General features: G+C 38.4%; 1 protein-coding gene across 1 annotated transcript in view; it reads right to left on the bottom strand.

The window, feature by feature from the left end:
- The window catches only part of IFT88 (intraflagellar transport 88), a 109,037-nt gene that overhangs the window by 65,663 nt on the left and 16,888 nt on the right, over positions 1 to 26,486 (bottom strand). Inside the window, exons 6-15 of the mRNA XM_058438160.1 lie at positions 20,096 to 20,152; positions 18,942 to 18,995; positions 18,280 to 18,343; positions 17,556 to 17,625; positions 13,789 to 13,879; positions 12,903 to 13,007; positions 11,264 to 11,366; positions 10,143 to 10,257; positions 7,733 to 7,961; positions 4,225 to 4,295 (exon numbers count right to left, since the gene is read on the bottom strand). Of these exons, the coding sequence (XP_058294143.1) occupies positions 4,225 to 4,295; positions 7,733 to 7,961; positions 10,143 to 10,257; positions 11,264 to 11,366; positions 12,903 to 13,007; positions 13,789 to 13,879; positions 17,556 to 17,625; positions 18,280 to 18,343; positions 18,942 to 18,995; positions 20,096 to 20,152 (959 nt within the window). The remainder of the gene's footprint in view (positions 1 to 4,224; positions 4,296 to 7,732; positions 7,962 to 10,142; positions 10,258 to 11,263; positions 11,367 to 12,902; positions 13,008 to 13,788; positions 13,880 to 17,555; positions 17,626 to 18,279; positions 18,344 to 18,941; positions 18,996 to 20,095; positions 20,153 to 26,486) is intronic.

Below are 26,486 nucleotides of genomic sequence, written 5' to 3'. Positions count from 1 at the left end.
AACACCGTTGTCTTGTCTCTTATGCAAAATACTGAGATAATGTTCATGATTCATTCTGTTTTCAGCAATTGTGTCCATTTTGAAGCTTCTCTGGAAGCTTCGAAACACTGCATTGTTTCCTACTAAATACCAAAATGGGTCCCACAGGCATCACCAGTGGAAACTTTGTTTTTAAACATTTAGAAATAAAACAGTTTTTGACCCATAAGCCAGTCCTAACACATAGGGTAATGGGGATCGAGGCTAAACACACACAAAACTACAAAATATTCCCTAGAAAAATGCAAGATCCTCAGAAAATCAAGATCTCCCTACCAAACAACCTACCAAGTCATCGCAGAAGAGGTGAAGACTCCTCTCAAAAGATAAGTGCCATAGAAATAGAGCTTGAAATACTGAACATGATTTCTCGAAGATCCTTTTTGTTACCCCAAGAGAAGTGGAGGCAGGGGAGAGAGAGAGCGAGCAGTTTCCCTTCCCTCTGGATCCAGGTGGATGTCAACTCTGACATGCAGGGCAGAGGACCAGGCTGCAGGAATTGGATGCTAATTGCAATCGCTTTTCACTTTGGAACGTTTGCCAGGAAATTGTGAACCATTAAGGGGATGACTGGGAAACCGGATCCATCTCTGTGGCTGGGGATGTGTTTGAATGATTCTCACAGGCTCCTTGTCTGCTCAGTGACCCTGTTGGTCCTATGGGTATCTGAGCCGGGGAATTAAAATGGCCAGTCTGACGTTCTCAAGCACCGCCATGGACACCCCCACTGCCAGCCCATGGTCTACAGCCACAGCGATCCCATCTTTCCAGACAGGGTTCTGAATGTTATCTGGAATGCAGACACAAGTGTTTTGAGATACACCGTTTGGGGAATAATTCCACATGGAAAGGTACAATGTGGCCAAGATCTCGGCAGGGACCCAGCCCTCAGATGACAGTCTCCAGGAAGAAAGAGCATGAGACACCAGTGTCTGTTTAGGTTTGCCCAGAGCCCACAGCTGTCTGTGCTGCAGGCAACGCATCCTCCTGCGGCTCATGGGGGGCCAGGAACCCTGGTGCTTCTGATGAAGAGTTATGCACCATTCCCTCAGCTGGGTTGTACATTCACTGGATGTCAGAAACTGCTGTGGGGGCAGGGGAAGGAGTCGCAGAACAGTCTGGTCCTGTCCTCTGGACTCTACAAGTCATAGCGGTTCAAACTACGAGTTTGGGTAGCTCTGCCAGCTGTACTGGAAGTGGTCTGTTAAGATATTGTTGTAGCCATGATAGTCCCCATGCTGGGGGAAGAGGAGGCCACTGGTGGGGCTTCTCCAGTGGGCTCTGGTGATGCTCCTTGCTGCTCAGGTCCACTGTGGTGCCAGGAGGAGGTGCTTCCTGACTTCCTGGTTTGCATCTTACTTGGTCTTGTTGTAGAGGAAGACCCCAAGGACGGCAGTCATTATGCCCAGGACATTGGTGCTAGTGACTGGGTTGGGCAGCATGATCAGGGACACTGTGATGACCATTATTCTCTTGGTGGCATTGACGACCGAATAGCTCAGGGAGCTGACGAGGTTGAGGATGCTGAAGGCGATGACATTCCGGGCAAAGTTACAGAAGCCACTGACAGCCAGAAGCAGGAGCATCCAGGGCCACTGGGAGACGTAGTCAAGTCGCCGCTGACCAGGAAAGCCGAGAGGTCCACCAGGACCCAGGTGGGGATCATAAAAAAGACAGCGTGGCAGCCCAAGATGTTGAGCAGCGGGAGACGGTGGATCTGCAAATCTCCCAACATCTTTTTGGAGAAAATGTTCTGAAGCAAGAAGCACAGCGTGGCAGTCTCCTCACATGTCGAAAGCCAACCTGGTGACCATGGCCATCAGGACGCCGCTGAAGATGGGGATGAGTGACAAGTACACCTTGGTACTCTGCTTCTCCTTTATAATGATCTGGGACAGGAGGACCACCCAAATGGGCATGGTGGCCTTGATGGTGTGTGCCCATAGGACATGGGCACCTTCCAGAAGCTGACGTGCACTGACAGGGACACGAAGTACTTGCCCAAGGCGAGTGGCAGCATGTGGTGCGGGTAGAAGCGCGGCAGCAGCAGCAGGCCAGGCAATGGATGCAGACTGGGCCCGGGGCCCGAGATGAGTGGCGTGGGGGGCACACGCCAGGCGTGCAGCAGCGGCAGGAGCCCAGCGTACAGCACCAGGATGTGGCACAAGGTCACCAGGAACGGGAAGGCGCTCAGGATCACCTTGTTGACCACGCTGCCCACTGCAGCCGCCGCCATCCTGCCCAAGTGGCCGCCCCTTCCCGCCCCTGATATAAATTCTTAATAGAATTCTCCAGTAAAATCCATCTGGGCCTAGAGATAGGTTTCTTTTTTCAGAGTTTTAAAAGTATCATTCAATGTCCTTAAGATTTACAGGGCTATTCAAACTATCTATTTTATTTATTTATTTATTTTATTTTTTGAGACGGAGTCCCACTCTGTCACCCAGCCTGGAGTGCAGTGGCGCTAACTCGGCGCTCACTGCAACCTCCGCCTCCTGGGTTCAAACAATTCTCCTGTCCCAGCCTCCCGAGTAGCTGGGACTACACGCACACGCCACCACGCCTGGCTAATTTTTGTATTTTTAGTAGAGATGGGGTTTCACCATATTGGTCAGGCTAGTCTCGAACTTTTGATCTCAGGTTATCTACCCGGCTCAGCCTCCCAAAGTGCTGGGACTACAGGCATGAGCCACCGTGCCCAGCAAACAATGATTCTTAATGAACACTTGGACATTTCTGAATTATGAGACCCTGGATTTTAAGTATTCTGTTTTAGCTGGCTTTCTGGATACCACTCCAGCAGAGGAAGGAGACACTCCACCTTGCCACTACCAGGTGAAGGTGGAAATCCAGCCCCTGCCACATGGCCTCCGTTGACACCCAGAATAGGCAGACGGGTCCTTGTATCTGTTGGGCAGGGTGGGAGTTCTTGCTTTCCAAACAGTCCATCCTACTAACATCATGATGGGAGGGCTTTGTTACAACTGGGTGACAGTTAAAGCCCTGACGCTCTACTAAGCCTCCTCTGACACTACCCAAGGAGATAAGGTTGGGGTGCTTCAGTACTGCTGGGTAGGGGTGGAATTCCAGGCTCCCCACGTGTCATCCACTGACATCAGAGGAATGGAACAGCCTTTAGGGGTTAAAGTCTTAGCTCCCCACTTGGCCTTTTCTGACACCACCCCAGTTGTACTTTTAATTCCACCCTCAATCTCCAGCGAAGGGAGAAAGGCTGCAGACTGAGTTCAATCACCAATGGCCAATGATAAAAATCGATCATGCCTACATCATGAAACCTCCATATAAACCCTAAATGACACAGTTCAGAGAGTTTCCAGGTTGATGAACACACGGAGGTGCTGGGAGGGTGGTGTACCCAGAAAGTGCATAGAAGCTCTGTACTACTTCCCCCATATTCTGCCCTATGTAGCTCTTCCATTTGGTTGTCTCTGAGTTGTATCCTTTATAATAAAGTGGTAAGTATAAATAAAGTATTTTCCTGAGCTTTGTGAGCTCTTCTGGAAAACTACTGACACTGAGGAGGGGGTAGTGGGAGCCTTTCATTCATAGCAGGTCAGTCAGGAGTTCAGGAGGCCCAGGCTTACAGGCTTACAACTGGCATCTGTAGTGAGGAACAGGGTAGTAGTCTTGTGGGACTAAGCCCTTGGTGTCCAGGGAGACGGATAATTGGTTGTTGGTGTGAGAAAAACCGCACATTTGGTGTCAGAAGTGTTGTAAGTAGAAACAAGTTATAGTACCATATTAGAGGAAGGAAGAAATGAAATAAATAGAATTTTGTCTCTGAGAGCTGATCCTTAATTGTGAGGCAGGATAAAAAAACATAAAGACGTCATTTTTGAAATAAAGGTAAGATAAAGTTCCAATAATGTACCAAATGCAGAGGGAAACAACTGACAGAATAACTGAGATTGAGTAATTGAGATTAGCACGAGCACTGAGATTATTCTGAATGAGAAAGGGAGAACCAGTAAGTACAAAAATGGTGAAATAATAGCACTATTCAAGAAATATGTTGAATATAACAAGTTCTGTAAGAAACAATGCACATTCAACCCTTTTACAAAAATTAAAACTAAATTATTTTGTTTCAAATATTATCTTAATACTAAACATTAAATATTTTAAATAATGTAATTAATAACTACATTAAGTTTAAAATATTACCTTTCACGTTCCATTTGCCTGAGGTGATCATTTTTTATAGCTTCAGTTACTAAGTTAGTATGAGGATCATCCTGGTAAAATAAAATGGAAGAAAAAGAGAATAATTCAGAAGTAAACAGCAAGAACTTAATTTTTGTTTTGTTTTGTTTTGAGATACAGCCTCACTCTATTGCCCAGGCTGGAGTGCAGTGGCATGATCACGGCTCACTGCAGCCTCCACCTCCCTGGACTCAGGTGATCCTCCCACCTCAGCCTCCCAAGTAGCTGGGACTACAGGGGCATGCCATGATGCCTGGCTAATTTTTGTAATTTTTGTAGAGATGAGGTTTCACCATTTTGCCCGGGCTGGTCTTCAATTCCTGGGCTCAAGCAATTTGCTCACCTCGGCCTTTCAAAGTATTGGGACTATAGGCATAAGCCATCATGTCCAGCCACAAACTTGAATTTCTAATAAGCCTCCCCACTAATTAGTTTTAAAAAATGGAGAGTAAATTAATCCTCCTATTTTCCCTTATGTAAATTAGAACTTTCTTTTTTCATATTTCTGATTACCAATCACATTCTCCATTGAACTAACCTATTCTAAGAAGCTGATAAAAGGATCAGGATGGAAAGATTAGGACCAAGTACACAGAAGCTGGGGTTGTTAGTACAAATATGTAATACTTTAATTCTAAACTCAAATATAAATGCTTCAATCATCAATTACTTAGTATGATCCATATCTCTACTCCCTATTAAAAACACAGATGATTTTACAACACATTTTTTCTCAATATGAAAATAATATATAATAATTAACATTTGCCCAGCACTTAACTATCTTCCACGTACTACATTTCTTTTGTTTGGTTAGTTTTGTTTTGAGACAGAGTCTTGCTCTGTTGCCCAGACTGGAGCACTGTGGCATGATCATGGGTCACTGCAGGCTCAACTTCTGGGCTCAAGCCATCTTCCCACTCAGCTTCTCGAGTAGGTGGGACTACAGACATGTGCCACCACGACTGGCTAATATTTTATTTTTTTTATTTGTTATTTTACTTTTGAGACAAGGTCTCACTCTGTCATCCAGGCTGGAGAGCAGTGTTGTGATCACAACTCACTAAACCCTTGACCTCCCCGGGCTTAGATGATCCTCCCACCTCAGCCTCCAGAGGAGCTGGGACTATAGGTGCACACCACCAGGCTGGCTAATTTTTTATTTTTTTGAGACAAGGTCTTACTCTGTCACCCAAGCTAGTGTGCAGGGGTGTGATCATGGCTCACTGCAGCCTTGACCTCCTCGGGCTCAGGTGATCCTCCCACCTTAGCTTCCCACGTAGCTGGGACTACAGGTGTGCAACATCAAGCCCAGCTAATTTTCATATTTTTTTGTAGAGACGGAGTTTCGCCATGTTGCGCAGGCTGATCTTGAACTCTCAGGCTCAAGCAATCCTCCCACCTCGGCCTCCCAAAGTGCTGGGATTACAGGTGTGAGCCACTGTGCCCAGCTGCCAGGTACTATTTTAAACATTTCACATGCATTAACTCATTTCACCCTCACCTATAATCCTCACCTTAACCCTATAAGATAGGTTATAATAGTTAATCCCATTACATATATAAAAGAACTGAGGCACAGGGAGAGTAAGAGCTGAGTAGGAGAGCCAAGGCATCTGGCTTCAGAGCCTATACTCTTTACCCACTATGCTACAGTCCTCTTGTAATCTATTTTTTTTTTTTTTTTTTGAGATGGAGTTTTGCTCTTGTCACCCAGGCTGGAGTGAATGGTGCGATCTTAGCCCCAGGCTGGAGTGAATGGTGTGATCTCAGCTCCTGCAACCTCCACCTTCCAGGTTCAAGTGATTCTCCTGACTCAGCCTCCCTAGTAACTGGGATTACAGGCACCCGCCACCATGCCCAGCTAACATAATCTATTAAGAAAATCTACTAAAAGTTCAACTCTGTGAAATTGAAAATGTACCATTTTTATCTACAAACAGAGGCAATTTCATATGGTTTTCCTTAAACTAATATACAGTATGCCAATATTTTATTTGTAAAAATCTGGAAAATATTTCAAAAGCATTTATAATCTCATAGCTCAGAAACTACTGTTTCTATATTGGTGTCAATTCTTCCAGTTTATGTTCATGTATAGGTGTGAATAGCTGTATGTTTTCACTTAACATTACATAATATTTCCCTAGGTGTTTGAAAATATGACTTTTGATAACTGCATTATGTTCCACTCTATGAATAAGGATAAGGAATTTATTTCACTTTTTTTTTTTTTCAAGACAGTGTCTTGCTCTGTCACCCAGGATGGAGTGCAGTGGTGCAATCTAGGCTCACTGCAACCTCCACCTCCCAAGTTCAAGCAATTCTCCTGCCTCAGCCTCCCAAGTAGCTGGGATTACAGGCGCCCACCACCACACCCAGCTAATTTTTGTATTTTCAGTAGAGACAGGGTTTTGCCCTGTTGGTCAGGCTGGTCTCGAACCACTGACCTCGCAATCCACCCACCTCAGCCTTCCAAAGTGCTGGAATTACAGGTGTGAGCCACTGCGCCCAGCGTTTGCTCTTGATATATTTATACACAGCTGAGGTTCCCTCTGCTCCACAATGGCTCTTAATAGGTGAAATAAGGATTTGGAGGTTTCTTGGTCAAGATATTATCCTTGGCCAGGCTCATACCTGTAATCCCAGCACTTTGGAAAGTGGAGGCAGGTGGATCACATGAGGCCAGGAGTTCAAGACCAGCCTGGGCAACATAGCAAAACCCCTTCTCTACTAAAAATAAAAAACTTAGCTGGGCCTGGTGGCGCATGCCTGTAATCCCAGCTACTCGGGAGGCTGAGGCATGAGAATTGCCAGAGCCTGGGAGGCAGAGATTGCAGTGAGCTGAGATTGCGCCACTGCACTCCAGCCCAGAAGGCAGGCTGTCTCAAAAAAAAAAAAAAAAAAAAAAAAAAAAATTTTTTTTTTTGAGACGGAGTCTTGCTCTGTCGCCCAGGCTGGAGTGCAGTGGCACAATCTCCGCTCACTGCAAGCTCCGCCTCCCGGGTTCACGCCATTCTCCTGCCTCAGCCTCTCCGAGTAGCTGGGACTACAGGCGCCCGCCACCACGCCCGGCTAATTTTTTGTATTTTTAGTAGAGACGGGGTTTCACTGTGGTCTCGATCTCCTGACCTCGTGATCTGCCCGCCTCGGCCTCCCAAAGTGCTGGGATTACAAGCGTGAGCCACCGCGCCTGGCCGGAATCTTATTTTTAATGATTTTTTTTTAACTAAAATTGTGCAGTCTGTTTTAAAATTGTGCAGTCTGTTTTAACCATAATCGCTACCCCATTTCAATAGTCTCATTCTCAACCCAATTTAAATAACAAATGAAATATATCAATAATAAAACACATTGATACAGGCCTGGGAAAAACCCAAGAAGCCATCTATTCCAGCTTTCTCATTCTGAAAACAGAAAAGCACAGATAAGTGGGAAGTGGCTATAGAAATGTCTTTTTAATACTCACACTTGGTGAAATATATTTATCTTCATCAATTTCTAATGGAACAGCAATCAATTTTTGGAATGCCTTCTTCATTTTTTCTCGGTCTCCAACAGCAAAATAACAGATAATTAGGTTGTAGCCTGCCTTCAGATTTGGTGCCATGCTCATTATGTGCTCATATGAATTAACAGCATCCGAATACTGACCAGCCTGAATAAATGTAACTCCAATGTTCTGCATTATTTTAATCCTAAAAGAAAAAGACATGGATTAGCTTTAAAATTCTGAACTCTTTAGTATGGCATTCAAGCCATTCACAAACAGTTTTCTTTTTTCCTCTCCCACTTTACTTTGTTTTTGTTTTGTTAAAGCTTTATTGATAAAAGCTTTATATACATACCATAAAATTCGCTCATTTTAAATATATGATTCAATAATTATTGCTGTATTTATATAGTTGTGGAACTATAACCACATCCTTATTTTAATTCATTTCCATTACCCTAAAAATAAAACCTGTGCTCATTAACAGTCATTCCCCATTCTTATCCCCAGCCCTAGGTAACCATTAGTCTTTTTGTTTTGTTTTGTTTTGTTTTGTTTTGTTTGTTTTTGTTTTTAGACAGGGTCTCTCTCTGTCGCTCAGGCTGGAATGCAGTGGCATGATCTCTGCTCACTGGAACCTCTGCCTCCTGGGTTCAACCAATTCTCCCACCTCAGCCTCCTGAATAGCTGGGATTATAGGCACATGCCACCAGACCGGGCTAATTTTTGTATTTTTAGTAGAGATGGGGTTTCACCATACTGGTCAGGCTGGTCTGGAACTCCCGACTTCAGGTAATTCGCCCGCCTTGGCCTCCCAAAGTGCTGGGATTACAGGCGTGAGGCATCATGCCTGGCCCATTAGTCTATTTTCTGTCTCTCTGTCTCTTCTAGGCATTGCACATAAATGGAGTTATACAATTTGTGATATTTTGTCTTGCTTCTTTCACTTGGCATAATTTCTTGAGATTCTTCCATTTTGTAGCATGTATCAGTACTTCATTCCTTTTTATGTCAAATAGCATTTCATAGTATGAATATGTACTGTATTTTATTTATACATTGCCTACTTGGTAGACATTTGTCTTATTTCTACTTTTTGGCTATTATGAATAATTTTGTTATGAATGTTTGTGTAAAAGCCTTTGTAACAATCTATATTTTCATTTCTCTTGGGTATATACCTAAAAGCAGAATTGCTGGTCACATGGTAAATTTGTGTTTAACTTTTTTAGCTAACTGCCTGTTCTCCGAAGTAGCTGCACTATTTGACATCTCCAGGGAATGAGGTTTCTATAATTTCTCTAAATATTCACCAAAACTTATTATTTCTTTGATTGAAGCCATTCTAATGGATGTGATCCCACCTTAAACACTGTTCAATATAATCCCTCTATTTCAACTCAATTAGTTTATTCATAATTCTCTGATCAGATCATAAAGACTATTATTTCCCTGAATGGTCTCAGGTGTTGCCTTTTTCTCAGATGTTATCCCTTCTCTCCTCCTAAATAGTCAATATCAAGTATGCCTCCTTCATAAAGCCTTTCTTGATCATTCTTGTTCTCAATAATGATTTCTTCCACTGAATTATTATAGCACCCATTGTCTTGATCATTGATTATGAAGCACTTAATATATGTTACTCAATACTATTTTTTTTCTAAAATGCTCAAATTCTTGGTCTTACCTGGCTTAAAAGTACTTCAAGGGCATTGTGTTCTGTAAGTTAGGTAATATTTGCTAATGATAATGAGATATTATGTAAAATTCAAAAACAAATGATCTTAAAATGTGGTACTGCAAATAAATTAACTTTCACAGAGAAACTGTACTGTGCCTAGGGGAAATTATGATCAGTAAATATCCTGGAAACTTCCTATGTCCCCACAGTTATCACTAGACCATAAGAGAACTTACTGTTTCTGCTCCTGAATATTATAAGAATAAAAAATATCCCGGCTTCCCCTCTTCTAAGACTCAGAAGTAATCCTTTTCTCTCACTATTTCATTCTCAAGCTACAGCAAGAACATAAGGGAGGCTTAATTTCTAGCCTTGTATTGATACATTTGATATGTTCTGGAGGACTGCTATTATGATTTTGTGTCCGCATTAAGTTATATCAGGGTAGTAATGGCCTTCAGGGTTAACCCCTTTACTGGTCACTTAGCTTATTTCATATGATCACATACAATGCTTTAACCTTTAACTTGTCATTATAAAAATGTGTACAAGTAGTAAGAAGGGAACAGATCAAAATACTACACGTATGAATCTCATGTACAAATACTTCAAAATGTTCAACCCACTGAAAACAGGTCAGAAGAGTTATCTTGTTTTAGAAAAGCACTTAAATTTTACAATTATTATCTATCGTTATAAACTTACCTCATTTGCTTATTGACACTTGGAACTCGGTCTAATGCCATTCGGTAGAATTTAATGGCTTTGGAATAATTTCTTTGCTTTAAATAGATATTTCCCATATTCATTTTCAATATTCCTAATTAAAAAAATATAATGAATAACATTCTCATTTTTCCATTCTTTGATATTTTAGATGACTTTTAATTCATATTCTCTGAAGCATTTCTCAGTTATGAAGTCTCAGACATTATCTAAAACTCTAACTTTAAGGCCGGGCGCGGTGGCTCACGCCTGTAATCCCAGCACTTTGGGAGGCCGAGGCGGGCGGATCACAAGGTCAGGAGCTCGAGATCATCCTGGCTAACACGGTGAAACCCCGTCTCTATTAAAAATACAAAAAATCAGCCGGGCAAGGTGGCGGGCGCCTGTAGTCCCAGCTACGTGGGAGGCTGAGGCCGGAGAATGGCGTGAACCCCGGGGGGCGGAGCCTGCAGTGAGCCAAGATCACGCCACTGCACTCCAGCCTGGGTGAAAGAGCGAGACTTCTCAAAAAAAAAAAAAAAAAAATTCTAACTTTAAAACAGTTATACTTTTCAAACTTACCTCCTGTGAAGAAATGGAACTTAAGACAGATTCCTGAAACTATGGCTAGAAAACAACTGATTTACATTATTGTGCTTTACATTATTGTGCATTCTTCTAAGAAAACATGGAATTTAAAACTTAGACTCAAGAATGCCACATACATTTTAATAATATTAAAGGAAATGACATTCTGATAAACATTAATACTGCTACCAAAAAATTACACGATATAAATGCTAAATATAAACTATAATCTCTTGGGGATAAATTTATATAAGGAAAAGCACATTCTATGAGGATGCCATGGCTCATTCTACTCGTGATAACAGCATACTTTTTTTTGTTTACTATTAGGCACTATACCTCATACTAACTGTATTTCTTCATCTGTAAGGATTTTTATATAAATAGTATGTTTAGGCAGGATACCCCTATCATAAATACTGATTTGTTTAGAGCATAGATCATTTCATTTTAAGGAAGCATAAAATGAAGAGACATAAATTAACACTACGAAAGAATTACATCTTTTGGAAAAACTGATTATGTACACCTACCTGCATTGCTAAACATGTTATTTTTCAACATAACTTGGTAAGTGTTAAGTGCTTCGGCATACATTTCATTAACTGAATACTGACTGGCCAAATTGAAAAGAACCTAAGGAAGAAAATATTATAGAAAAGACACATAAGACCACTTTAGGCCCCTTTCACCTATAATCTTTCTAGAGATTAAAATCCTGTAACAAAGTTAGCTACTTATATCAAGATACTCAGCCAATTATGAAATTAAGTAAACAAAAGAATTATTTTGCATTACAAATGAACATTAAGAAAAGAAGAGCTGTCCTCTAAATTTCACCTTAATTTTCTATGTATTTTATTTAATTTAGTAGTATTTGCCATCTATTAATTTCTGGAGGACCTACAAAGAATAAATGTGTATCATTAATGCTGCTGGTGATCAAAGAAATAAGCGAGATCGTGAACTAAATTCTCTTTGTAAATATAAATTAAATGTGGAAATATCTTAAACCTTAAAGTCTATCAGAAGAATCTGTATAGTAAGCTCTATATACTAAATTACAATTTAAGTAATTAATTTATAATAAATTATGTTCCTAAAGGTAAAAAGTGATCATCATAAATTATCCCTGAAAGATTTCATGGAATCGTAGAATATCAGCTATAAACAGTAAGCATCTAACATTTCAAAATTTGAAACGCCCTTTTTTTCCTATGTGTTTAGTATATGAAAACTTTACCCACTGAAAATACACCCTTTTAAACAGAAGTGCAAACATTAAGGAGGTGTCTTTTCAGAATTAAATAAATGTTGCTAGAAATTAGAGGCATTAGTTTTTTTTCCCCACTACCCTCATAGAACATTATCTCATATGCCTAGTTTGAAGTTCTTGAAAATCACTAACCAAAAAGTCTACATTATAATCTCATCAAAATAACCACCTTGATAGAGCATTAAAATTAGTGCTCTTCAAGAAATAGAGCCATTGGATGGTAGGTTTGCAGGTACTTACTAAGTTATCAAAATATATACTTTTTTTTTTTTTTTTTTGAGATGGAGTCTCGCTCTGTCACCCAGGCTCTGGAGTACAGTGGCGTGATCTCGGCTCACTGCAAGCTCCGCCTGCCGGGTTCATGCCATTCTCCTGCCTCAGCCTCCCGAGTAGCTAGGAATACAGGCACCTGCCACCACGCCCGGCTAATTTTTTGTATTTTTAGTAGAGACGGGGTTTCACCATGTTAGCCAGGATGGTCTCGATCTCCCGACCTTGTGATCCGCCCGCCTCAGCCTCCCAAAGTGCTGGGATTACAGATGTGAGCCACCGCACCCAGCTACATATTTTTTAATAAATAGAGACGAGGTTTCACTATGTTGCCTAGGCTGGTCGCAAACTTCTGAGCTCAAGTAATCCTTCCACCTTGACCTCCCAAGGTGTTAGGATTACAGGTATGAGCCACTGCACCCAGTCTAAAATAACTAGTTAAATAACTAAAGAGCTCTTTGCACAAAACAAAGACAAGAGTGTTTCATGAACTAAAGATTATTATTAATCTAATTGTGAGCACCTGAAGACCAGTAAGATTTTAAAAATAAAAGAAAAAAGACTCTGGAACCCATTAACCCTAGTCAAAATTTTATTTAAAAATTGTGTTACATTTCAATACTTACTGAGTAAGTTAAATCCAAATTGATATTTTCTGGAGTTGTAACTTGTTCTCGCTGTCTCACCAGGACTCTCTCTTTTCTTCCCGCATGTTTTGCCTTTTCTAAGGCCTGAAATCAGATTTATACCTTGTAACTTCCTTTGAGTATTCATCAACTTTAATGCATTTGAGAAATATCTACATCAAGGTTGGATGAATTCATTTTCTATCCTCAGATTCCTCAAGACACCCCTCTGTGCTCTTACCAGAAACTTCCCTTGGAAAGGGACCTTTTTTTTTTTTTTTAGAATGACAAAAAAAAGGCCCAGTTCTGTGAGTAATAAAAGTAGCTTTCTAAAGTGAACATTTCTTTCTAATGGTATTCATTAATCCAATAACTCACAGAAATTATATTTATATGATATGACAATCAAAGTAATATGAACAAAGCAAATTAAAAGAAAAGATTGATATTTAAAAAGCAAAGTTGGATTCCCAAAAAGCAAACTATAATTTTTTAGTTTACTTAGGAAAAAATATTTGATAGTAGTGAGGCTTCAAGAAGAAAACAGCCCTTAGTACTGTGTGTGGCTCATGGTAGCTACACCTTTCAGCAGCATATTGCTGTCTAATCCAATAGTCCACCAGGCTGCCAAGTTAAGTATGCCAATACATTAGAATTTTTTTTCCTACTGAAAAGACCAATGTAAAAAATTACAAAATCAGCCAATTATTTTGACATTCAAATTTATGAAACTGAGTTACAATTCCTGGTTCTCAAAATAATTGCTTCTTATCCTAAGACCAGTCAATGGCAAACAAAAATATTTGTCTATACATATGGTGTATGTATAAAAGCAGACATACATCTATAAATGCTTCATAATTTTGAATCTTGTTTATGAACTTACCAATTTTAAGTCTCCACAACTATTAGCAATACAGCTTTCTTCTACCAACTCATTTACTTCCTTCTCTAATTGCTTTATTTTTTCCTCTGGGCTATTAAAGACAAAAGCAGGTACAATTTAAATCATTCAACCTCTAAAAATCTATACTAAAATTTATTTTATTTTACAGACAAGGTCTCACTTGGTTGCCCAGGCTGGAGTGCAGTGGCACAATCATAGCTCACTGCAGCCTGTAGTCTTGACTCCTGGGCTCAGGTCATCTCCTCCCACCTCAGCCTCTCAAGTAGCTAGGACTACAGGTGCATGCCACCATACATGAGTAATTTTGTTTTTGTTTTTTGTAGAGACAGTCTCCTCATCTTGCCCAGGGAGGCTGGTCTTAAACTCCAGGCCTCAAGCGATCCTCCCTCCTCAGCCTCCCAAAGTGCTGGGATTACAGGTGTGAGCCACAATACCCAGCCTAATTTACTTTCAACATTGAACGATGTGCATTTAAACTTTAAGAATAGGTTATAGATAAGACAAATGTATACATGGTATTAAAAAGCAAATGTAGTACTGTTTTTAACAACTACATCATGTTAACTATTCATAATAGTAAAATAATAACAACAGTCAAGATAGGTAACATGGCCGGGCGTAGTGGCTCCTGCCTGTAATCCCAGCACTTTGGGAGGCTGAGGCAGGTAGATCACTTGAGGTCTGGAGTTTGAGACCAGCCTGGCCAACATGGTGAAACCCTGTCTCTACTAAAAAATACCAAAATTAGCCGGGTGTTGTGGCAGGCACCTATAATCCCAGCTATTTGGGAGGCTGAGGCAGGAGAATATCGCTTGAAGCTGGGAGGCAGAGGTTGCAGTGAGTGATATTGTGCCACTGCACTCCATACTCCAGCCTGGGTGACAGAGCAAGACCCTGTCTCAAAAAAAAAAAAAAAAAAAAAATGACAGGCTCTTGCTATGTTGCCCAGGCTAGAGTGCAGTGGCTATTGACAGGCACAATCATAATGCACTATGGCTTGAACTCTTGGGCTTAAACGATCTTTCTGTCTCAGCCTCCTGAGTAGTTGACACTACAGGCGTGCACCACCATGCCTGGCCACAGAGAAAGTTTCTAATGAGGTGAAGAAGTTTAAAAATCCTGGCTCTATTAATAGCAAATCAAGTATTCCCAAATCAGTTACCTTTCAAAATAACGGTAATGATGTTTTGCTACCACTTTCTTTTGGTAAAATATAACAATCCTCTGAATACATATCAATGCCTAAATAAAATTTTACTACAGCTATATCAGAATAGATAGTAGTTCTCTTAATTCTCTACAAATGGACTTTATAAAAGTATATAGAAATAAACTGAGCAGCATAACTTTTTCTATAAAATTATATTCTTTGGGGAAACCTGGGACTAAGGCTACAAAGTTTATTGGTTTATAAAGATCTGTAAAATTCTAACTGAGCAATAAGCATAATAGATGGTAGTTTTATGAAGGTTACATGAAGTATAGAATTCTATTTTCTAGTTGTCTGAAACAGTTTAATGTATGTCTTAAATGTTGCTTACAGATTTTATTATTAAATTCAAAATATCGACATAAAATTTTAAACTCAAAAATCTGTAAGAGAACTTTATGAAGACACTGAAAGTAACTTACCCTGTCCCTATCAAATGCAAAAAAAATGCAATCGATATTCAGGCACTGTTGGCTACCTACCCACACAGAGTCTGCCACTTGCCCTTCTTCTTTGCATGCAGAATCTAAGCAAGTCAAGAGAATCTCATTCTCTTTGCCAAGTGTTTGGTTCAGCCACAAGCATTTGATGCATTCCACACTGAGAAATGAAGGCATATCTGCTTCAGGTAGACGGCTGCTAGAAAGATCTTCTTGGCTTTTTAAGAGACCTAAGACTAGGAATATTCTGCCTCTAGACTTTATCAGTTACATGGAGATTCTGAACTCTCAACACTCTCTTGGCATCATAATGATCAGCAGGCGCTTGGGGAAAGCCAAGGGAAACAAAGAGAAGCTGGACCAGGGATGATGTTACTGAGCAGTTAAATTAACCATCCCCAGAACTTCCCTTCCTCCAGACTTCCTATTATGTGAGATAATAAATTTTCTTGTTAATTATGTATACGTCTTTTTTTTTTTTATCTTTCTTTGAGACAAGGTCTTGCTCTGTCACCCAGGCTGGGGTGCAGTGGTATGATTACAGCTCACTGCAGCCACCACCTCCTGGGCTCAAGCCATCCTCCCACCTCAGCCTTCTGAGTAGCTGGAGCTACAGGTGTGTGCCACCATACCCAGCTAATTTTTTAATTTTTTAATTTTTTTGTAGAGACGGGGTCTCGCTATGTTGCCCAGGCTAGTCTTGAACTCCTGGGCTCAAGTAATCCTCTCACCTTGGCCTCCCAAAAGGCTGAGATTATAGGCATGAGCCACCATGCCCGGCCTGTGTCCTTCTTTTTTTTTTAAACATGTTTTCTGTTATCAGCAGCCGAAAGGACCATGAATGACATAATATTTAAATTAAAAAATGCTTTTATTAGCAAATGTGCTGTCATTAATTAAGATAAAAAATAAAGTGATTTTCTATAGAGGTTCTTTGCTAGTCAAAAATGGAAATTATGTAATTTACACGAAAGCCTAAATACTGGGTTTAAGAATTACAACTTAAATGAAAAAAAAAAAAAGAAACAAAAAAAAGAATTACAATTTAAAAACATATGTTCTATAGAAGCAAAACAGTATAGTGATTAATTCCACTATACTGGAATTTGTATAAAATTCCAAAAACCCAGATTCAAAAAACTGGGTTTGAATCTCAGCCTTGTCATTTATTAGCCTTAGAAAGTTAAGATAGCTGGGCTTCAGTTCCCCTCTTTATAAATTAGTGAGAGTAATAGCTCTGCTTTCACAGGGAAAGTACTTGGAAAAGTGCCTGGCACACAGCAAGGACTCAGTTAATGTTAGCTTTTATTACTATTTGTAAAATGTATACATCAAGGTACTTGGATACCAGCAGAGGTATATAATTAAATGTATACCATAGCTTTTTGGCTACTGTCTAGCCACTAGCACAAAATTAAGTTTGTTCTATAAAAAATTAAATTTCTCAATAATATGACAAATTAATTTCATATGTGTTCTCTTTTTTCCCTTGAAATGTCCTCTCAAAATAATCATATCTTACAACATTTACAACCCCATTTGGCTGTCAAGAGACTCAATACTGGCCCTGATAAAAAATTAGACCGTATCTTCAAGTCATATAATATCACAATAAAATTGCACAGAATACATATGGCTATTCTTAATTTTGTCAGTCCTGGCAACTAGGGATGATTTTTTGTTTACTACTGTGCTGACATAAGCTTTTTAAAGATTAAGAATTACATATTTGGGCTGGTGTGGTGGTTCACGCCTGTAATGCCAACACTTTGGGAGGCTGAGGTCGGCAGATCATTTGAGATTGGGAGTTCGAGACCAGCCTAGCCAGCATGGCAAAACCCCATCTCTACCAAAAATACAAAAATTATCTGGATGTAGTCGCGGGCACCTGTAATCCCAGCTACTCAGGAGGCTAAGACAGAAGAATCGCTTGAACCTGGGAGATAAAGGTTGCAGTGAGCCAAGATCGCATCACTGCACTCCAGCCTGGGCAACAGAGTGAGATATCATCTCAAAAAAAAAAATTATGTATTTGGAAAATAAAAATTTAAAATATGCAGCAACAACAATAAACAACAACATAAGGGCTTACATACCTATCTTTTTTCTTGGCTTCCAAAGGGGGAGTAGGGCCCCTTGACTGACTAAGGGGGTCAAATGCAGAGCCTGAGACACAATTCAAGAGTTAATATTCAATTTGTAACCCAGCAAAATCGAAGAAAATATGAAAATATAAAACCTTGCATAAGCTATTTCATTTACGTCTTTATTAAGTGGTTTCAATTACCTATTTATTAAATGGAGATAACATTGTGTCTATATAAACATTTCATATACTGGGAAATTAGTAAGATTTTTTAACATACATAAAGCTATGTAAATAATACATGTGTTAAACCTAAAAACAAAAATAAGATATTCTCAGCATTTACTTTCTCTTCCACAGTGATCTATCTCTATTATCAACTCTAAATTATCAGTCACATGTCTTATAACCTGGTATTGGCTTTTTAATTTTCCTTATTGGCATACTAAACATTAATTTTTGTTATAATTTTATTTTTAAATTATCATTTAACTTTTTACATATTATTTCAATACATTTTGACAAATTACACCATGGTTCAATTACCACCCCAACAGATATGTAGAAGGTTTTCATCATCCCTTTCCTTTCTTAATGCTACCTAAAATATCAGGGCATCTTATAATCAATGGCATTGTTAGATTTTATTTAAAATGGCAGTAATATTTATATCACAAAATGATAAAAGATTAAAAGATCCAAAAAAGATTATTAGTAGAGACAGTGTAACAAACCTCTCAAAGATGCTTTAGTAAAACCAGCTGCTCTCACTGCTGTCATGGGTCTAGTAACTCCATCCTTTAAAGAGAATGGGAATCATTTATTCTTAAATAAGATCTATCTCCTATGTACAGTTCTGCACATTAAACACACCTTAATATAGCCCTATTTAAAAAATGCTGATTTTCAATCACTATACGTTTACTCCTTACTTCTACCTCCTCATGTATCAATCATGTCCTCTCTCCCCTTTAGAATTTCAATTCTTTGATCTAACTGGGCTATAGTTTAAAAAAAAATTAATCAGCTTATTAGTCAGCTACTCTCTTACTTTTGGTTGGTCTCTTACATGCCTATGAGAGAAACCATAGAAATTGTTGTAAATGGTAACACAGGAAAAATGGGTCCCATAATACATCATACAAGCAATTATCGATTCTGTGTCCACTCCCCAATGGGAATTCATTTGATACCTGATTAAATAAATCTAAAGAGACCTCGCCTTCGAAGATTTACAACAGTCTAGACTTTAGCCCACAATTTAAAGAATCTGGGTCACTATATAAGTAATACCTTCTTTAACATTTTAAAATAATATAATAAAGTAAAAAAAATTTGGTAGTAAATTCCAAGTCACAAGAAAGGCACAAAATGAACACGCATGCAATAGAGATACCTGAATAGCCCCTGTCATTGGTCTTCCTATTGATGATGCCAGAGATGTCTTGGACTAGTAAACAGAAAAGTTAAGTTAAAAAGATTCCTAAAAATATCTACCTTAAATGTTTAAGCCAAGTTATAGAAGTTTTCTTCATTCTATCGGCAAATAAACAAACATAATTTATTCCTTATACCTCCTGGGCATATAGGGTAAAACTATAAAACTATAAAACCGGAGCAGCAAACTACAACCCGTAGCCTTTGTAAATAAAGTTTTACTGGAACATAGCCATGCCCAATTCCTTTGCACATTGCCTGTGGCTGCTTTTGCTTTACAAATGCAGAGCTGGATAGTAGCAACAGAGACCATATGATCTGCAAAGCCTAAAATATCTAGCCCTTCATGGAAAAAGTTTGCTCTTATTCTGAAACACCACCAAAAATCAAATTTATGAGTAATACACACTCAGGCTAACTAATAAAAGCATGTTTCATATGACACACGGTTATATTATGTAGAAGGCTACTTTCTTCACTCATATAAAGGAACATTATGAAGGCAAGTGCCCTGGACCTCTAGGTTCTGAAGATATTTTTTTGACTAAGAAAAGCTATTCCACCTAATTCTTCCATTTTTCTCATTCCTGTTATTTCATATAACCTAAAACACCCAAATTACAGGTAATTTGAACAAGATTAAAAAGTTTATAACTTTTATAGAGTTTGATATATCTTTCCTCCAAAGCCTTCTAATGTAAGACCCAAATATACACTTCTGAAACACTTTTCTTAAATTTTATATTTGTTAATTAGTAAATGTTTCCCAATTATATACACTATTACATTTATATAAAATCTAACTTCACATAAAATATATGAATGGAATACATGAGACTTGGTTGTATCATGTAGAAAATGAAAGGAAGTCAACGAACACAGGGTTTACAAACGGAAAAAGGTAATAAAATATTTTCCAATACTTGCAAATCAAAATGACTAGAATATTCAAATTTATTGATCACACTAGACTTGTATAATGTTCGTAAGTATCCAAAATAGAAAATATATTTGGGTTATGACCTAAGATATAATAAAATTATTCAGAACTGCCTAAAGTGAACTATTGTATGAGAAAAAGCATCTAAATATTTTCAGCTTACAAAAACCTACCCCATATCCAGTAGCTATAGGTCTAGTAACTGCCGTGCTTGATATTTTAGCAGTTATCTTGGGGAGGAAAAAGAACATAGTTAACAGGATTCAGACTGAACTATATAATAGAAAACTGGAAAAGAAATAGAAAATATAGACTCATCAATAAAGAAATATTTCTATAATACTTAGAATGATTTCTTTTAAATTATCTTAAATATTAGGGAGCTCAGGCATTTTAATTACGTGAGAAGGAGACTCATTCTGGAATTCATTTTAAAGGAGAAAGGGGACTTTTGAACGATTTGAAGTGCCGATAAGAAAGATTTTTTTCATACTTGCAACCATCACGAATTAAACATTTTATTGCATAATTATTACTACTAGCCACTAGGCCAAACAATAGACACAAGATTTGGGGTCTGAGAACTTGGGTTTGAATCTCAGCTATCCCTACAACAGATACCTTTATTTAATCTCTTTGAACCTACAGTTTTCTCATCTTTTAAATAAGAATACAAAGTATATGGATCACAAAATTGTAGTTAGAATCAAATAGGAGCACATCAGTGAAAGTATACTAAAAATATTAGTTGTTAGGCAGAATTGTTAGAAATATTTATTAAATATCACTCATGGAGGAATTCTACTTTCGGCTATGATGGACTGTTTTTAAAAACCTTCTCACTAAGAACTATTAAAAAATATACATGGGGTCAAAATTTTTTTTTTTTTAAGTGTGAATACATTAGGGAACCATCAAGACAGTGAAGAATTACAAGGTCTGAAAATAAGGAAGAGACAGGAAGGCTAGAGAGGTGAGCCCGCATTTAGGCCTGCTTTCCTCCTAGAGGCATCTGTTAATTCCAAAGGCAAGTCTGAGTCACTGGACACAGCTTTTGAGACTCACAGCCTGAGGGGATAAACACTGGAGATGAGGGCCTGCCAAGAACGCAGCCCCGGTAATCCTCCCGGCTTTAGATTGTGATCTCAAAAGGCTATACTCTAAGACTAAAAGGTAAATAATAGTATACTAGCCCTCATAAGGGCTGACATCCAATTCAGAATCATCTCAAACCTGACTGGATTAAGGTGACCATGGATTCCTACTGCTGCTAGTACCATAAGTAAAAGTAAATTCTTTCCAGTGAAAGATAAGATCCTTTAGCACCGTGCTATCCAATAAACTTTCTGTAGTGATGGAAAAGTTCTGTATTTGCCCTTTCTGATAAACAGCCATTGGCCACACAAGGCTGTTGAACATATGAAATGTAAGCAATACAACAAGAATTTATTTATTTTAGTTTTAAATAATTTAAATGTAAATAGTTTCATGTGGCTAGTGTCTCTCATACTGAGTAGTGCAGACATAGAGCCATAAAGTGTCTCTAAAATTTTTCATTTATAATGTCTCTCAATTAAAACCAACCAGACATACAAGAGGCAAGACTACCTAACCAAAAGCCAAGATAAACAAAAGAATAGAAAGAAACTCAGAAGTGGATACATATAATGGAAATATCAGACATAGACTTTAACATAACTATGCATAACATGATCAATAAATTAAAAGATTAGTAACAGCAACTGAAAATGAACTAAAAACTATAAAAAAGGAATATACATGGAAATTCTAGAACTGAAAAATAGCTAAAAATAATATAAAATCCCGGCACTGTCCAGGCAGTAGTAAAACTATTAATTTATACTAGATTTTAAAAAGTTAAAGATGAGTATCATAATATTTAGGGAAACACTAATAGTCAGAGAATGTAAACTACCAAGATAACAGAAAAAGAAAATGGAATAATAAAAAACAAGCAAAAAAGAAGGCAAGTAAGGAGAGAAAATGAAATATACAAGAGCCAGGAAAAAACAAAAGCAAATAGTAAGATAGCAAATTTAAAGGAAATCAATAACTTCATTAAATGTAAGTGGAATAAATACTTAACTAAAATAATAAGATTGTCAGACTATTAAAAAAATAAAAACCAATCACATGCTGCTGATAAGAATTACATTTTAAATAAATTGATATAGAAAAGTTGGAAGTAAAAAGACAGGAAAGACATACAATAAAAATGCTAGACAAAGAGCTTGTATAGCTATAACAAATTATTAATACCTTACAAACAGACAAAAAGCATTACTAGAGATAGAGGCATACTTCGTAACAATAAAAGGCTCAGTTTACTATGAAAATATAGCAATTCTAAATATCTCTGCTCCATATATATAAAGCAAAAACCTAAAAAAAATACAAACCCACAACCAGAGTACAAGAATTGATCACACTTTCTCATTAAAAATAGAACCAGTAGGCCAGACGCAGTGGCTCATGCTTGTAATCCCAGCACTTTGGGACACTGAGGTGGGTGGATCACCTGAGGTCAGGAATTTGAGACCAGCCTGACTAACATGGTGAAACTCCGTCTTTACTAAAAATACAAAAATTAGCCGGGTGTGGTGGCTCATGCCTGTAGTCTCAGCTACTCAGGAGGCTGAGGCCCGAGAATCGCTTGAACCCAGGAGGTGGAGGTTGCAGTGAGCCAAGGTCATGCCACTGTACTTCAGCCTGGGCAAGAGGGTGAGACTTGGTCTCAGAAAGAAAGAAAAAAAAAAAGTAGGCAAACAAAAGATCAGTAAGAATACTGAACATCTAAACAAAACCATTAACACATTTTACCTAACTGACATATTACACTGTACCCATCGTGGAACATATATTCTTTAAGAATGCGTTTGGGACATGAACAGATTTCAAAAAATTGAAAGCATACAGATTATGTTCCCTATCTAAGAATAAAACTAGAAATCAGTAACACAGAGATAACTAGAAAAATGTATTGTGTTTGGAAATTAAGAAATATACTTCTAAATAACCCACAGGTCAAAGAAGAAATATCCATGGAAATTACAAAATATTTTGAACTGAATCATAATGAAAATGTAATTAGAGGTAAAAAATATGGGAAAAAACATACATATATGTTAATTCTGTAGGAAAACAAATACCTGAATTATAGGTGATAACATATAAAGTTGTTAGGTGAACTTTAGACATTGGAAGGTATTTTAATTTGTATACATGTTTCAGGGCTTAAACTCATGCTTGATAAGGTTGGCTCCAGGTCTTAAGAAAAAACTGAAAAGGAAGGATATGGGTCTCCGCAACTTCTTCCATGAGAACAAACTGAGGGGATGACCATTATTTTTTTAACTAGTACCTAATGACTAAATCTCGTTTTGTGTTTTGTTGTTAGCATTAGGCAGCTCCTACACTCTCTTCCCTCATTCATCTTGTACCCTTACCTGCAATGCCCTTTTCTCCTGTATCTCAAGGTCAATCTCAAGTCTACATATCCCATAATAATCAACTCTTAATTTATCTTCTAAGCAACCTCTTCTGATTTTCCCAACTAGTGGTAAATAATCTCTCTTTGAAATTCCATAGCAATTTATACTCTTTTATTATAATTTATTACTTCATGCCTTGTAATATCTAAGTGTGTCCATTTAATTTTCCTTCTGAAGATTGTAAGCTCCTTAGGAGCAACTAGAATTTTGTCCTCTTAAGTGAACCTGTAAGATATTTCATATGAAAAGTATAAAACTTTTTCCCATTTAATATAACAAGTAGGATGTGATGAAAGTATCATTCAACAGAGGATCAAATGACCCACACACTATCCCAGTTACAGATAACTGTGAGACCTTGGCTTTTCTAGGCTTCGGTTTCCTCATCTATAAAATAAGAATCTCCAAAGTCATTTCTAAAGATCTTTTGAAGGGCCACCTGGCAAAATTATCACCTGTTATGTGATCCCTGAAATCACTTAATTGAAGACAAAGTTAACTGATTTACTAAGTTAGTCAATAAAGATGTATGGAACACTTAAGTAGACAAGGAAAAGAATGATGAATAAGATAATCTGCCTATTTGAAAAGCTTACAGTGTAATCACTAGCCTAGTGCAAGGACTCAGAGCCTATGGTTTTTCTTCCCATAATGAAGGTAACTTCAAAATTAAAATATGGGTTGTAAAAGAATTAAATAAATAAATAAAATATGGGTTTTAGAATGTGTAGTGAAGAATTAACTTTACTCAAAGAGAGCTCTGGCCTCTGTTGTTGGCTCCTAGGAGATGACTTCTACACCCCTGAAATGCTCTGCCTGACAGGAGTGTCTTTGTTTGCTCCGGCTTTGGCCACTGGTCAGTCTATCAATGTGATTCACAATGGGAGCTTTGGGACACATCAGCTTCTGGAGTTACTAGCCCAAACCTCCGGGACTAGAGACTAAAGGTTGGCATGGTGGGTGGTATGTGATCAAGCCTCAGTAAAAACTATGAACACCAGGGCCGGGCGCGGTGGCTCACGCTTGTAATCCCAGCACTTTGGGAGGCCGAGGCGGGCGGATCACGAGGTCAGGAGATCGAGACCACGGTGAAACCCCGTCTCTACTAAAACTACAAAAATAATTAGCCGGGCGTGTTGGCGGGCGCCTGTAGTCCCAGCTACTCGGAGAGGCTGAGGCAGGAGAATGGCGTGAACCCGGGAGGCGGAGCTTGCAGTGAGCCGAGATTGCGCCACTGCACTCCAGCCTGGGCGACAGAGCGAGACTCCGTCTCAAAAAAAAAAAAAAAAAAAAAAAAACTATGAACACCAAAGTCTCGGGTAGGATTCCCTGGTTGGCAATACTCTTCAAGTACTGTCACACTGTGGTTAGAAAAAGGTACTGCCATGTCTTGCTCCACAGGGAGAGGATAATCAGAAGCTCTCTGTTTGGACCACTCCTAGGCCCTGCTCTATGCATCTCTTCCCTTGGTGGATTTTAATTTGTATCCTTCCCATGATTAAACTGTAAGTATAGGAGATTTCAGTGAGTTCTTTGAGTCTTTCCAGAGAATTATCAAGCCTGAGGATGGTTCTGGGAACCATGAACTTGCAGTTGGTGTCAGAAGTGGAAGTGGTCTTGTGGAGGACTGACTGTGTCCTCTACCTGTGCAGTGATTTAGCCAAACTCATTACAAGGAACCACACTAAATGCATTCACCCTAAATGAGATGGGCAAACTACTCACAATGATTTATTTTTGCTAGATAAGTACATAGGACAGGGAGGACAGGAGAACATGACAAAGCGAGGGAAGATAATAGCAGAAGGACACTTCACCTAAAGCAAAGGAGTTTGGGCTGGATAGCTCTTTATTACTGGGGGCTGCTGGCCTATGCATTGCAGAAGGGTTAGCAGCATCTCTGGCTGCTACCCACTAGGTGCCAGTAGCACCCACTCAAGTTGTGACAACCGAAAATATCTCTCCAAGCATTGCCAAATGTCCCTGGTGGGGGGGCACAAGTGCCCCCAGCTGAGAGCCACTGCCATACAGTATTAGATAGGTAGGGAGAAGCAGCACTCAAAAAAGGAGTATTAGACATAGAACATTAGGGATAGAACTTTCTCTACTTCACTACTTAGTGTCAACCTTGTTTATTTTCAACTACAAACAAAGCTTGGCAGATTTCATGCACTGTGAAAGGCAGATGTCTATGCTTTGTATGACACATACAAAAACCTTAATACTAATACTAAAAAAACTACTCTAGCAATTCATGTACTCATAGAAAATTGAGTATTAATATTAATACAAGGAAGGGTAATCTGTAAATTAAGCCCCAATGTTTTGAGGGATCAATATTTATGCCACTTTAAAAATCAGAAAAGCAAATATTTTTAAAACAATGAATGTTTTAGGTAAACAATATTCTGATGCCTAATAAAAATAATGTTTACAGTTTGAATAACGTAAGAAATCATTTGATCTCAAATAATTTAAAATTCACCTACTAGATACACTGAAAACTATAAAACATTGATGAATTAAAGAAGACATAAACAAATGGAAAGGCATCCTGTGTTCATAGGCTCATAGACTGAAAGACTTAATATTGTTAAGATGTCCATACTACCCAGTGTATTCAATACAATCCTTATCAAATCCTTACTATCCCAATGACTTTTTTTTTTTCTTTTACAGAAATAGAGATTCATCCTAAAATTCATATATAATATCAAGGGACCCCAAGTAGCTAAAACAATTGTGAAAAAGAAGAACAAAGTTGGAAGGTTCACATTTCCTGATTTTAAAACATATTACAAAGCTACACTAATCAAAACAGTATGGTTACTGGCATAAAGACAGACAAACAGACCAACAGAACAGCATAGAAAGCCCAGAAACAAACCCTTACATATATGGTTAAATGATCTTCAACAATGGTGCCAAGACCATTCAATAGGGAAAGGATGGTCTGTACAGCAAATAGTGTTGGGAGAACTAAATATCCATGTGCAAAATAATGAATTTGGAACTTTATATTATACCATATATAAAAATGAACACAAAATGG

The sequence above is a fragment of the Hylobates moloch genome, unplaced genomic scaffold, assembly GCF_009828535.3.
Source record: "Hylobates moloch isolate HMO894 unplaced genomic scaffold, HMol_V3 SCAFFOLD_4, whole genome shotgun sequence".
In the NCBI taxonomy this organism is placed as follows: Eukaryota; Metazoa; Chordata; class Mammalia; order Primates; family Hylobatidae; genus Hylobates; species Hylobates moloch.
This window is presented reverse-complemented; position numbering and strand designations above follow the sequence as displayed.